The 14,338-nt window shown below is 38.8% G+C and overlaps 1 protein-coding gene across 3 annotated transcripts in view; it reads right to left on the reverse strand.

The window, feature by feature from the left end:
• Positions 1 to 14,338, reverse strand: part of LOC142042665 (contactin-6-like) — a 150,643-nt gene that overhangs the window by 30,070 nt on the left and 106,235 nt on the right. For all 3 annotated transcript variants that reach the window (XM_075052818.1, XM_075052817.1, XM_075052819.1), the window contains 2 exons: positions 11,420 to 11,549; positions 10,199 to 10,349 (listed from right to left, as the gene is read on the reverse strand). In XM_075052818.1, coding sequence (XP_074908919.1) covers positions 10,199 to 10,349; positions 11,420 to 11,549 — 281 coding nt within the window. The remainder of the gene's footprint in view (positions 1 to 10,198; positions 10,350 to 11,419; positions 11,550 to 14,338) is intronic.

Here is a 14,338-nt window from a genome sequence, read left to right on the forward strand (position 1 = left end):
TGCTTAAAAGAAGATTTGCCTTATCTGCATGCTGTTATAAATGAGCTTCAGAGTTGACTGACAATTAGCTGGAAATAAAATAAATGCCATTAAACTCTGTGTTAACTATTTGGATCAAAACAAAATTACACAATCTAGCTGAATAGTCTTATTAAAATATTTTAGAAAAGAATACTATCATCAATGATAGAAGGTGACACTGTAACACTGTTCCTTGCTATTTCCTAAAATTCCCCTCCGCTCCTAAAAAGAACATTATTTTTGCATAGAATGTCTGCAGTGTTCTTATGGGATGACCAAAGGATAAAGTGACAAAAATATCACGGCTGTAGACATGTGTCTAAATTTATTGTAGTAATATGTCTCAAAACTTGCAGCACCTCTATTTGTATGGGAAAGAAAGACGTGCCAACCAACTAGTTTAGTGATGAAACAAAACAAACAAGCAACCACCAAAAATGTTGCTTGCCATATTTTAATCCTTTCAGCTTTCTCATTCCTTGTGCTAGTTTTAAGGTGCTTGTGAGCCTGTTCATCCTCAGTCTGCTGCATTAAACACACACGTGCATTTCTGGTCTCTTCCCACATAGACAACTTGGTCTTGTGTCATATTTACAAGATACAGCCCGCTTATGGCTCTTCTCTTCCCTGTGTCTGTCCTTGCCCTGGTTCAAATCTGCATCTAAACAGTGGATGTCATGAGAGGAGAGATGTAGTATAATCCTGGACTGAGACAAGAGCCATACCTTAGCATGTCCAGGCAAAAAGAAAGGTTTCTTGGTTATTAGTCTACCTGGTGGACAGGACAGAATGGAACATCGTATTTATGTAGCCACACGTTGATTAGTCTGAACATTCATAGCAGAAAAAAACTGTTTCAAAAACAGTAAAGTAGTACACTGAGAAGGAAAGGATCAGCAACCAGACTTCGCAAAATTCTCTGGTGAGAATGCAGGTAGAAAATGAACTGAATTGCCAAAGAAAAAGGTTGCCAATTTTTCTATTTGCCAACATGTTCTCCTGTTTTTATGAAATCTTTAGAACTCCGGTACCTCAGAGAAAAGTTCTTTCAGCACAGGGTGGTATGCCCACACTACTAGTATTCAATCTAATCCCACCATTAATCATTATTTTTATGATTCAGACATTATTAGGAGTTCAGACACAGCCATTCATACAACCAAATTCGCTCCAGATGTAAAACTAAGCCCTTAATACGGGACTTAAGTAGAATTTAAACAGTACATAAGGCCCTGAATTACCCTTTGTGTGGAAGTTGAATTCACTTACAGGAATCTTCTTCCCTATCTTCTTGTCAGAACATATTTCAAAAATAAAAGTACAATAAAACCTGCTGTTAACTTTAAAGTATTTTGTATATACAACAAGCAACCGACACCAGGTACACAGTGTGGTACTGGCTTGCTTTCAGAAACCCTGGACAGCACGTTCATGTTCAGACCCCCCATAACGGATATACAGTATTGGAGATGAACAGTGCTCATCTTCAGTGATTACAACTTCCAAGCTGATGACTCTCACCTGGCAGCTGCACATGCCCTTGCTCTCGTGTCTTTAGCTCTCATCACCTCCAGCTTCTTGTGCCCGTTTGTTGGGCTACCTGTGGGCTTGTAGGAAACCCTGAGGCAATCCTCACCGGGCTATTGAATTCATGCTTCATTTGAGCGATAATGATAGGGACTGTATGTGGTTCACTGAAGCCTTAGACCCACGTCCTTGCTCAAAATATCACAGAGCACAGAAATTTTATGTCATTTTAATGTGTAAGTAATATTCTACCACTTGCATGTATCCTTTAAGCAGCTCCTCCTTTTACTGAAAATTTGAAAAGATTTTTAGTTCTTATAGAAAAGAAGTAATGAAATAGCAGTATGTCTTTGTAATAAAATCCCATGGCTAAACCAGAGGTGTTAGTATCCTACAAACCCTTCACGTTGGTCAAGCATTGGCCACATTTTCAAGGTGCTGTTTCTATGCTTTCGCTCACATAACCCTTCACACTCAAAATGATCCCAAAAATTCCTCCCTAGAAACTCTTTATTCATCATGCCTAGAGCATGACTGGCAGCAGTCCATGTGCTTGCCATGTTAATCAATATCTTATTGCTCCTTTTTACATCACCTCCCCAACATATCCCCATCTATCTGTTACCTCTAATGTTACTCTTTGGTTGAAAACTTTTGGGATCAGGAATTATCTTTTATTTGGTGTTTGTGTAGCATGTTTTCCATCTAATACTAGCATTTTTGTATGCTATGGCAATACACACTAGAATAGTGCAATGGTAATGATGTGCATGGCAGTACAACTTGGACTAGAAGAGAAGCACAGAAGGTTGCATTCTCTCATTATTTTTTGTGCAAACTCCTAATTAGGAACCTTGATTCACAGCCTGCTGAAGTCAATGGAAAAACTCCAATGAGATTAGCTGGCTTTGGATCAGATTCTGAACATCAATCAGAATATGTGCATGAAACAGGGACAGAACATGAACTGAAAGGGAGAGAGGGCACAACACTGGCATTCACTGGGGTTTAGTTTATTTCAACTCCATATGACATGGAAGAGTGACAGACTGCTTGGGACATCTCAGCATGTAGGACGGCCCCTCAGAAAGGCTCACCTTAACAAGGCTCCCAGGAGTTGAGTAGGAACAATTTAAAATTATATTAGAGAGGTGTCATACAGAAGGGAAATTGTAATAAATCCAGCATCACGCAGGTTGTCATTCTTTCTTATACATGAGAACATATGGTTCATTTGCTTACTTGATGTTCATGCTATCTGATGTGCTAAACACTATTGCATTAAGTAGTCAGTAATACATGATGAAATTAGGTTTATTGGCTTGTTCCATTATGAAACTCTCTAAGGAGAGAGAAAAGAAAGGAAAAGCCCTTTTCTTTTGTCTTCCACTGCACTAATATTGTCTGTCTGCTGCCTGCCAGAGTCTCATTGGGTCAAGTAGCAATGGGGGTCCCCTTCTGCCTTCTCATTACTCTGCAGTGGATTGACTTCAAATGGAAAGATAACAGAGAAGGAAGAAGGGGGAAAAAGAAAGCAAAATAATATTAAGAAAAAAATAAAATATTGTCTCTTTCTTCCCCTCATCTGTGCTCATTCTTCCTTCTCCTTATATCTCCCTCCTCATCTTTCACTCATATGCTTTCCACTCCCTTGCCTTCGCTCTCAGCTTGGGGGATAAGACAGAAATAACTGGAAACATGGAGAACACAAAGAAGGAAAGTCTGAAGGCACTTCAGGTCAGTCTGAGGCATTTTTTGGCAACCCTTTGGTTGTAAAACTTTTCTTATGTCAATATCATTAGTTTTGCCAGATCACCAAACATTTCTGCCCATATGTACTCACTCCTCAGTGAGTACTGCCATATTTTATGTTCCTCCTAGATCCAATTACATTATTCAGAAGGAAGCATGGGCAAATGCTTGCACACTTATGCCTACAACCAACACTAAAACCCACAAAAATACCGCTGCTGTTAGCAAATAAACATTCAATAAATATATTATAGCTGCCTCTACTAGTCTTTTGCAATACCCTCTTTTCTGCTACCTTGCATATAGAAACCAAGACCACTGTAATCTGAGCATAAGATATTTTTAGCTAGAACATAGAATACTCCTTGAAGCTTTCAGCATTCCCTCCAGAAGGATGTAATGATGGGTTTTGTCTGGTTAGCACCAAATATGCAGTAGTAGTGTGGCCTAAGAAATGAAAACCCAAAGCAATTCTATACATCAGTCTCAGGTTTTGTAGGAGTTTTCATATCTTAATATGTAAGTTCAGACCAAGCACTGAAAGCAGGCAGGTAAATCCATGCCTTTGATTTCTGTCAATCTATTTGTTAGCAAGGAATGGAACTGAAGTGATTAATCAAATTTAGCAGATGTGGAATCAATTCCATTGGTTTTCTAAGCAAAATTAGAATTTCATCAAGAGATAAGCTTAATTTGTATTCATGTTGACTTACAGTGATTGTGTCTAAGATATCTGAAATTGCTCTGATTGCTGATGCCCACACTTCAAGTGGTCTATTTAAAAACTAAAATAGGAAATGAACTTCTTTACAAGCACACAGACAGTGATAAGATAGAAGGGTTAAGGCATATCATCAAAGCTATGCAAAGCTTCTTGTGGTAGAAAAGCAAGAAGGATAAAAATGGAGATACACTTAATCCAGGCTTCGAAAACCAGACTTAAAAAATAGTAATATTAATATCCTATTGCTATTCACCTAGCCACATTGTTGTAGAAAGCTGGGAGTAGAATGGCAAGTGCTGGAATAGCGTAAGAAAATATGTTCTATATGAAACTTGCTACCAGCATACAAATGTCTATACTACCTTTATCTGCAAACAGCGGGTGCATAAAGCAGGGTGGTTTGTGGCACTAAGCAGCATGACAAGCAAAGCTTCTCTTTGCCTGTGCTACTCATCAGGTCTGACTTCAATATAGGTAGGGGTTTTTTTCAGACATTGTAGATAGGTTTCATTCCCCCAGCTTTGCTCATGTAAAAGTTCGGCATCTCATTTGAGATGGAGGTGCCTGCCAAGAAAAAGTAAATAACTACCTTTGACTGCATATTGACTTCAGCTAAATAAAAGTTAAGTGATATCAATCTCCTCCTTTGTTAGTAGAGTAGTGCAAATTTTGGAATTTTCAATCCATTTTGTCTTGATTCCTCCCCAAGCAGAATATTATTTTTTTTTTAAAAGATAATGGATATTCTGGAAGGTTTCAGTACAAGCTAAACAAACAGTGTTGACATTCTGGTAATTGAAATGTTTCATTGAAGTTTGTTGAACTGTCCTGACACATTTCTTCTCAAATTGGTTCAAGCTGAAATGCTATTTCACAGTACAATATGTTTTGTATGTTGTATTTGATCAGTGGATTGAGGACGTCTCCTGTTTACCAATTAACTGCCTTTAGTTTTTTAACTCCCTATTTCTCTAATTCCAACAGCAGTCACAAGACAGAATTCTTTTCCCAAGTAACAAAAAAGTTTAAAATGTGTTAAACTGTTCATGGTTTTGGAACCTGACTCTGAACAGTGGAGAAGTACATGGTGGCCGCGAGTGCTCGGAGGGCTGTAGGAGAATCCTTCTGCCCAGGAGACTGGTAGAGCAATTCAGATGCAGCACACGGCTGTGAGCAGACCTAACCCTTTAGTTAATGAAACCTGCCGCGTCCTTGCGTTTCACATTGGAGCAGAATTCCCTTGAGTTTGAGGCTTCAAGGGGCAGCTGTAAGACCTCAGCAATTACCAGATAATTCCTCCCCACGCCTAGTGTCAGAAGTCTCCAGTCACAACATCTGCATGGTTTTCTTTGCATAAGGTTGTTGAAAGACAGCTTTTCATTTCCATGCTCAATCATTCTCCCATGTTTCCTTTGAGTAATGGCAATAACTTGAGTGCAAAACACCAAAAACAAGTGTGGCATGGGAGAGAGGATTTACCACATAGAGCAGCTTTATGGCAGAGAATCAATTACCATCCTTCACAGAGATGAGGCTGAACTGTGTCCTGCAAGCAAGCCTAGGAGCCAACAAGTATTGAGCATATTTTATTGACCCCTAAATATACTTCTTGTCCAGTCCCCAGAAAACAATTTAAATTATGAATATTTGCCTATTACTGATTATTAATGCATGGAAAGTGCTGTATATGACTAATGCATTCTTTCAGCCTACCTCATTTTTCAGTTTTCCCTCAGCTATCCTCATTTAAATTCTGAGTGGAGTGAATCACATATGTTCATATGCATTCACTACAGTGTTTGGGATCCTCAGCTCATGGTGAGGGAATAGCACCTCTCTCTGGTAAAGCAAAAGGGGTTACAATTCCCATTTATTAAAATGCTTCAATCAGAGAGAATTTTTATAAAATAAGTTTTCCATGAGGGTCCTGATCCTGAATCCATTGAAGGCAATAACAAGCCATACATTTGTGATGAGATCAGTGTCTAGACTTGCAAATTTGCTTTATTTAATATATGAATTGTTCCCTTCTAATCTCTCTTTTCCTCGATGGACACGAGATGATAGAAGTGAGATGAAGAAAACTTGCATTGCACTTACTGGGATTATACGACATACCTGAAAATAGCTCATATCTGTGTCAAACTCCACAGGGTGGGAGTTCAGAGCATGAAGCTTGTTCTTTTTCTTTGTTGCATTCAATTTCTACATTGAGCTAAAATCCACAGCACATGCCAGGAAAAAGTCATGCATTCGGCAAAGGGCAAACAAAATCTTTTCAAACAGTTGCCCACTGAACAAATGGTATTGCTCCCAAAAGTCCATTTCTCATGACTTTGATCCAAAGGAGGAGGTTAATTGCCCAAAAGAAAACCTGAAGCTGTACTGCTAGATGATCCAGAGAAGCTGATTGGGGGATCACATGAAGAGACAGCAGGCAAAACCAGGTAGGACTAGCCAACTGTGGAATTTCTTTTTGATTCCTGCAGCTGATAGCCTTGAATTCCCTCTCTAAGGTGGCCAGCAGCATGAACCACAGAAAAATCCCACTACTCAGGGGGTGAGCCATATGAATGAGGGTGGAATTTAGCTATTTCTGAAAATTTTGAAGTAGAATACTAAGTGGACAGGGGACATTAAGACTGGGTACAGTAAGCAGACCTGGTACAGGTATGTTCAGGCTTTGTTTTACATTTTTAATGTAAAAATGGATTGATTTGGGATCTGATTGATTCGGTTATGTGTATGCTTCAAATGCAATAAAGTATTCTACATAAATCAGAGCATACAAGCTGTTGAAGATCTGGGTAACAAAGTGTTTGAGCTGCAGAGAAGATGAGAGAGACAAAAGGGCTGGAGGAAAATCTCTGTGCCCTGAAAAGGGGACTGAGGGCTGAGGACCTTCACTGCTGGACTATGGCAAGAGATTCAGAAGATTACACTTCAGACTCAGGAAATGTTAAGATATCTTTCAAATAGCAGGGGCACAAATACTGCAGCTTCGTAAACTTAAAAAGGCTTCATAAAAAACCCCCAGAGGAAATCAAATAAAAAATATTTCATGGTGCTTTTATTATATGGATAGTCTAATAATTAGCTCTTCCTAGTTAACACACTTCTCTTTACATACTTGCAAACTAACATTAATATAAAGCAGTCTTATCTTGTCATATTAAGAGCTCAGATGATCAGAGAAAGCAGTGACCATGCATGCATGACTATCAGGAATAAACTATTATCATGAGTGAAAGGAAGCAGGTGAAAAAGAATGAATAAACTATTGTCATGAGTGAAAGATAGAAAGTGAAAAAGAAAGAATATTCTTTCCCCTTAGGGTGGAATAGGTCTAGCTGTACTATTTCTGTAACAAAAGATTGAATTTGTCTAAATCATTCTGAAGAAGCTATGTGATATGACTAATTTAGCAATGTGTCCATCACAGTTTTGCAGTCAGAACTGTAAGGAATTGATATTTCCTTTTTTTCAGCATTTATAACCCAACCAAATATTAAAAAAAAAAAAGCTAATAAAGAAGTCCATAGATATTATAATTGCTGCACAATAAAATGGGAGGAGAAATAAGGAAAGCTTTAGTTAAAATAGTTAATCTGTATGTGACATGTCAGGGTTTAATCATATATAGAGAGAAAGGCAGACCAGGTTCCTTCCCTTTTTTATGAGTAAAGATACATGTGATTTTAGTACTTTAATTAGCTGTGTAATTTAATTACAGCCATAAAAATCCTTATTTCATTTTCTATTTTCTGTCACAAAGATCTCTGTAAAAATACTGTATACATGATCTATTTTCTCTTCTTTAAAATCGTGGCATTAGCTATTTTGTCATTTAATAATCAAAAAGTCTCATAAATTCTACTTTGCACCAGTGGACACACTGGTAATAATGTTTTGCACATGGAGAGCTTAAACTCTCTCTCCCTTTGCCTCAGTGTAAATTCTGCTCCTTTTGTTTACTCCTGCTAAGCAGCAGAAGGCCTTCTGGGATGCTCAAAAATTACAGCGTGCTTATAATTATTGTTAGTAAATTAATACAGAAGCACAAGTAAATACTGTATGCAGTATGTACATATTTTTATAAGCAAATCAGATGGGGAATATCAGGATACTAGAACCTCAAGATGTAGGCTTAATTCAACTATTTAAATTGTAAGTTTTAAACAGTGCTCTCCTTGCTCCTGTTCTCATCAGTGACAGAAAATCCAGAGATTACCTGTGGCAAACTGTATACTGAGCATGTTTCCTACATGCTGTTGGGATAGGCTGAGTCAAATAAGAATGAACAGGCATTTTTGTTGAATAGACCATACAATCAAAATGCAAATAAAGATTTGACTGAACACTAGTTAGAAAAATATTTTTCATCATTAGCTGAGCAGTTAAACAGAAAATAAAATTAGTGAAAGGTGGGGAAAAATCATTGGAAAGTTCTCTACGCCCCATGGCATGGATTGCTTACTCAAATTTTTCTGTTTCATTGCGAGTACCTATGTGATGTATTTCTTCTCAGATTTGCACTTTCTTTCACATATACTTCTCCAATTTACGTTTATGTGTATTGTACATTACTCCAGTATGGGATAGGGAAATATTTCTTTGTGTCACAGTTTTGGATAATGTTGTTTTAATGAATTATAATTATTTTAAGTCTTACGTGACCCAAACTAACTGCCCTGAGCAACCGGTCCTGTGTGCAAACTCTGGTGTTCAATTTGTAGAGCTTTATGAATTACTGATTCTGTTTCCAGTCTTTGAAAACGATGTGATAAAATAGCGTTGCTGTTATATTTGTGAACTGAAAGAGATGCTCAGAAATATTACAGTTCTTAGACACTGTTGCCCATTTCATCCACCTGTCTACATTTGTATATGGAAATATCATCACAGTTGTGTATCATGTATACTATTCACAACTTACTTAAATCAGTAACTTGTTTTTGATTTTAATGTTTTACCATTTGTCCTGGTTTCAGCTGGGATAGAGTTAACTGTCTTTCTAGTAGCTGGTACAGTGCTATGTTTTGGGTTCAGTATGAGAAGAATGTTGATAACACACTGATGTTTTCAGATGTTGCTAAGTAGTGTTTATACCAAGTCAAGGATTTTTCAGCTTCTCATGCCCAGGCAGCAAGAAGGCTGGAGGGGCACAAGAAGCTAGGAGGGGACACAGCCAGGGCAGCTGACCCAAACTGGCCAAAGGGGTATTCCATACCATGGGACGTCATGCCCAGTATATAAACCGGGGAGGGGAGTTGGCCTGGGGGAATCGCTGCTCAGGAACTAATTGGGCATCAGTCAGCAAGTGGTGAGCAATTGCATTGTGCATCACTTGTTTTGTATATTCCAATCCTTTTATTATTATTGTTACTACTATCATTGTTAGTTTCTTCCTTTCTGTTCTATTAAACTGTTTTTATCTCAACTCATGAGTTTTACCTTTTTCCTTCCAATTCTCTCCCCCATCCCACTGGGTGGAGGAAAGTGAGTGAGCGGCTGCGTGGTGCTCAGTTGCTGGCTGGGGTTAAACCACGACACCATTTAATTGACATCAGCATGTAATAATGTAGATGGTTTGTGGCAACTCACAAATAAGCTATTAGTCATCACAGACAAAACGTTAGTAAAGCCCTGCCGAAGACCACGCAACCCCATGCTGGTTGGTGAGGGAGTGTACCAGTATGCTGGTCCAGTGGCTAAATCTTGCCTAAACAGAAGAGACAGAGAATATGGAGGCTGATTTAGCTATGGGTTATTGTACAACCTGTACAGCTGTGAAGCAATTATGCCGCAGCCTGGGGGTATATTCCGCTTCCCTGAAGCCTCCACTGATGTCTCCTACATGAAGCTGATTCACACAGGCTTTGCGTGTGGTAAACAGTCAGCTTTGATAGCATTGCAGTGAATTAACTGCTGATGAACGTAAACGTATGTATCATACAATTACCCCTGTGTATTCGGTTTGGCTTTGTTCTCAACCAGCTTTATATCTGCAGAACTGTATGGCCACTGCTAAAGACAAATAGGCCTCTGGCATCAAAGTATTCTGTCAATGAGCTGTCAAAAGCAATACTAAGCCAGCTGTGTTTCAGTGATGTTTAAATGATATTATTAAAACAGAGAACATCCAACAATCCAGCAACTGGTTTATGACGATACCTTTTGTTCTGGTGCAGAACCTCTGAGCCCTTTCTCCAGTTAATAACTGCTCTGGGAGAAGCGCTTGGTTTACAACCAATTGTAACTTCACCTCCAACTTGAACAACAGACAGTTTTTTCACAGGATTTTTGGAAAAATCAGGTGCTGCAGCTGAAAATAGAGAAGTAAGAAGAGCAGAACAGTATGCAGCTGACAAGATACTAAATGAACTTGCTAAATTCTTCTCTTTGAGTTACATAGTAGGTGAATCCAATAATTGCTTTGCTTTTGAGGTTTCTGCAAAAGTATATAAATACATTTTTCATATTAGATATGTAAGTACCAAAGAATGGAATTCATGGTATCTTATTTATTATTTATCTTGATTTATGCTGTTTCTAAACTGTCTACCTAGAAACTGTCTGCTCTGACAATCTTTCCTTAGGGTTATCTGCAGACTGGGAGAATAAGTCTATCTGTGATGAATGAGGTTCCTGAGCAGAGCTATGTCAGCAGGATAAACACCACACTCCTGATCCCAGCCACATGTATTCATCTGCAGAGAGTATTCAACTACAAACACAGGTTTTCAGTGCCTTTCTGTTCATAAACTGACACTGTTTTCTGGAAATGTGTTTCTTTTTCCAGAACTTTATGTGAAAATTCACTCTTGGAGAAGGAGAAAACACAGGACCTGTACAACAGTTAGGTGCTCTTAAAGTCTGTGTTGTACTGGTTTCACTAGTATTGGGTTGTTGAACAAACTTTTTATTTGATTATCTATAATAGAATACTTTTTATAATGTATGAACTAATTCCGTTTTATGGGCATCTCTGGTAATCATTAATGAGATCACTTGCTATATGTTATTTGTTTTTATATACATATTTGCCATATGCTCTTTGTTTACAGTTAAAACTATTTTTCCTGCTTTCTGAAATGACCTTTCAAAACTGCAGAATAACTATTAATAACCCAAAATACTAAGTGAGAAACAGCATTCATTAAACTTCTGTGTATGAGATAAAGAAAGACCACACATGGGATTAGATTCTTCCCCCAAACCAGTCACGAAATAAAACAAAAAAACATTCGCATGCGGGTGAAGAGCAAGCAGCAAAGAAATATCAACAAACTTGAACTGCCAGGTGGAATTTAATCTACATTTCTTAATTTCAAATTTTTTCAATTAATGTCCTCTTATACTCAGCACCTGCTCATTTTAGTGACATTTACTCACCTATCACCCGCAACTCAGCATTGGCATAAATAGTACCGTACTTGTTTTCTGCCACACACTGATAGAGGCCAGAGTCTGACATATTCAGCATAGGTATGATAAGAGTTCCATTTTCTATTTTAATTCTTTCCTGATAAAAGAAAAAAAAAAGCAAAAAATATTGACAGAGCCAATGAGTATACAATCCCAAAGTTTTTGGTATCACACTGATACACCTGATCATAATTCAGAAGCAGAAATATTACTTTCTTGGAAGCAATGTGGATGAACACATCAGAAATACGATGTATACCTTGGCTACATGATGATGGTTATGTTTTCAGACCCCTTAGCTCTTTCAAGAACTTTTCAAGAACTCCAAGCACATGTTGCAGAGCCATTGCCTTGGGCAGGTTTGCTCAGACGTTCCAGCTGTGGCACGTGTTTCTCTGCCTTGCTGAACTGTGAATCTCTGGGTATGCTTCCCCGTGAAGCAGACTCAGAAGTAGCTACCGCAGGGGAGGTACGGCTGGCTGCTCCACACTGGGAGCCTGGAGCATCTTCCATACAGCTCCTGAGGAGCAGCAGCACCTGCAGCCCTGTCTGGGGGCATGGTGAAGCATGGCCTATCCCCTTCATCTGATCAGATGAATATGATGATGATAATCTAAGATGATCAGAAAAGCTCCACAGGAGACAGAGGTGCTCAAGTAATGGAGACATTTCAGATGTCATCAGATCAGAAGTCACAGAAAAATCACTGAAAAAGCTCTATGGAAAGCCAACACTTTTAAATTCCTATTGGAAACCCACAGGCAGCTGTTCAGATCAGAGAGCAAGCGTGCTCCTCCCTCATGGCTTGAATTTCTACACTTTGGTGCAATTCTGCTGAAATAAAGGAAACTGCACAGTAGGTGAATTTGGACCAGAGCTTGGGTTTTGGTGTATTAAAAGGAGTTTTATTTGCTCTATTTTGGCAAATAGAAAAAAGCCTGTTTCATGCTACAAGCGTAACTTAAAGCTAAATATTTTGTGATTTTACTATTACTAGCCTCCGGAGACAATAATAGCTCCACTGGAAAGCGTAACACTGAGAAGGAGAAGAGAATACGTTCCCCAAACAAAACAGATCAGTTTGGAAGACACCCATAATGGGGAACACAAATTCCATCACCAAATGCAAACCTGAAACCACACATATTACTATTGTTATTATGCTGCTCCTTTAGTCTGGCTCTCCTGCTCCTGAAGCAGTAATGGGAGCATACATTGCTAGACTGTACAGTACAGTCTTTGCTGAACAGCTACATGCATCTAAAATGTATTTGTGAACTGCTGAATGTATATAACCTAACTTGCTGAGTTGCCACAGATAAGGCAGTGGCACAGCCTGTTGGGGGGATTGCTCTTGCGGTGCTTGCAGAGGGGAATGCCACCTGTTGAGCCATGGAGCTCTATTTTCCAATACTCTGGCTTTTCCTTGGAAGTTTCCCAACCAAGAACTGACCCAGCCCAACCTTGTTTAGCTTGGAAATTTGATGAGAGCACAGCCTGCGGTTGTATGGCTGGTGTATTGCAAACTAATTAACAACATAACATTACTTATCCACTGTTAATTTTTTTTTGAGGCTCTCACTACAGATATCTTTTGCATACTTAGTTTTACCTTCAGGCTGTTTGCTATCCTCTCGATGCATTCTATTTTTACAAACATCCTTTGAATGTAAAACCCCCTTCTGAAGCAATACTCGTGTTTCATACACATGCCGAATTGCCCACCATTCTCTGCTAGCTCTTTTGAGCTATGCAGACAAAGAGAAGAATAAAGCACACCATGTACACAAGCAGGAATAATGCAGGGATGACCAGCTAGGTGGTCAGGGAGAAAGGTTTGACAAAGAGTAGACAATATCCTCAGAATCAGCCCCAAGGTGGAAAGCCTCTGGAAGGTATTCTTCCTGTGATATTTCCAACAAGCAGGGTGCTGTGACAGACTGAATATTTTATTACACTTCCCTTGTACTTTCACCTCCAAACTATCCATTTTGTCCATTGAGCAATAACATTCAGCATTTCGTTGCCTGAAGTATTCCATCTACGATACACTGTAAGTACTGTGAAAATGTTGGTTGAAAATGTGTCTGTAGAGTGTTTTATTCTTTTTTATTGAAACGATGCAATTGAAGAGTGACAGACTCTAAATATCGCTGTCTTCAAAGAGAGAGAAACTAGATAATCTTGCTTGGGAAGAGGTGACAATGAGTAGAATGACCATGTTCAGAAAAATTGCAATCCAAGTAAATTCTGGCTAGCCTTCTCAGATGCTAGTTGGGTTCTGTTTAGGACTAATCCAGCAGAAACTCATATGGAAGATTGGACCCCCTTCCAATTGCTTCAAGTAAGTACTACTAAGTCAAACAAGTGCTGGTTCTGCAACCCAGCAGGTGCTAATTTGCCCCATATGTTTGAGAAATTTTTCTGTATCTGTTATTGCTAGACAGAAATTAATCACAGTATTATTTCTTTCCAACCAAGTAGAAATGCATTACAGATGAGCCATGCCATTTTATGCCTGATAGATGCTGAACAGTTCCTTAATAAAAAAGGAAAACTTGGCCTCAGCAGAATGCAAATGCAGCAAAGAGTCTCTTGCCACAGAAGTCATTCTCCATGAGGCTGCCAACAACTGAAGATTAGAAGACGGATGTGCTAAAGCTTGGCCACCACAGAAGTATAATTATACTGCCTGGAAAGAGACAAAGCTGGGTTCTCAAAGACCTGTCTACATAAGTATCTGATCAGGTTTATTAACTGTTTGAGCTCCAATTGCTTTCCCCCCTCCTCCTGCACTCCTACCACTTCACTACTTCCCTTTCCTTTTCCCTTTCCACTCGGTCCTTCCTTTTCCTTTACATGAGATTTTTCACTTATTCACGTTTT

The sequence above is a fragment of the Buteo buteo genome, chromosome 21 (genome assembly GCF_964188355.1).
Source record: "Buteo buteo chromosome 21, bButBut1.hap1.1, whole genome shotgun sequence".
NCBI classification, from domain to species: domain Eukaryota; kingdom Metazoa; phylum Chordata; class Aves; order Accipitriformes; family Accipitridae; genus Buteo; species Buteo buteo.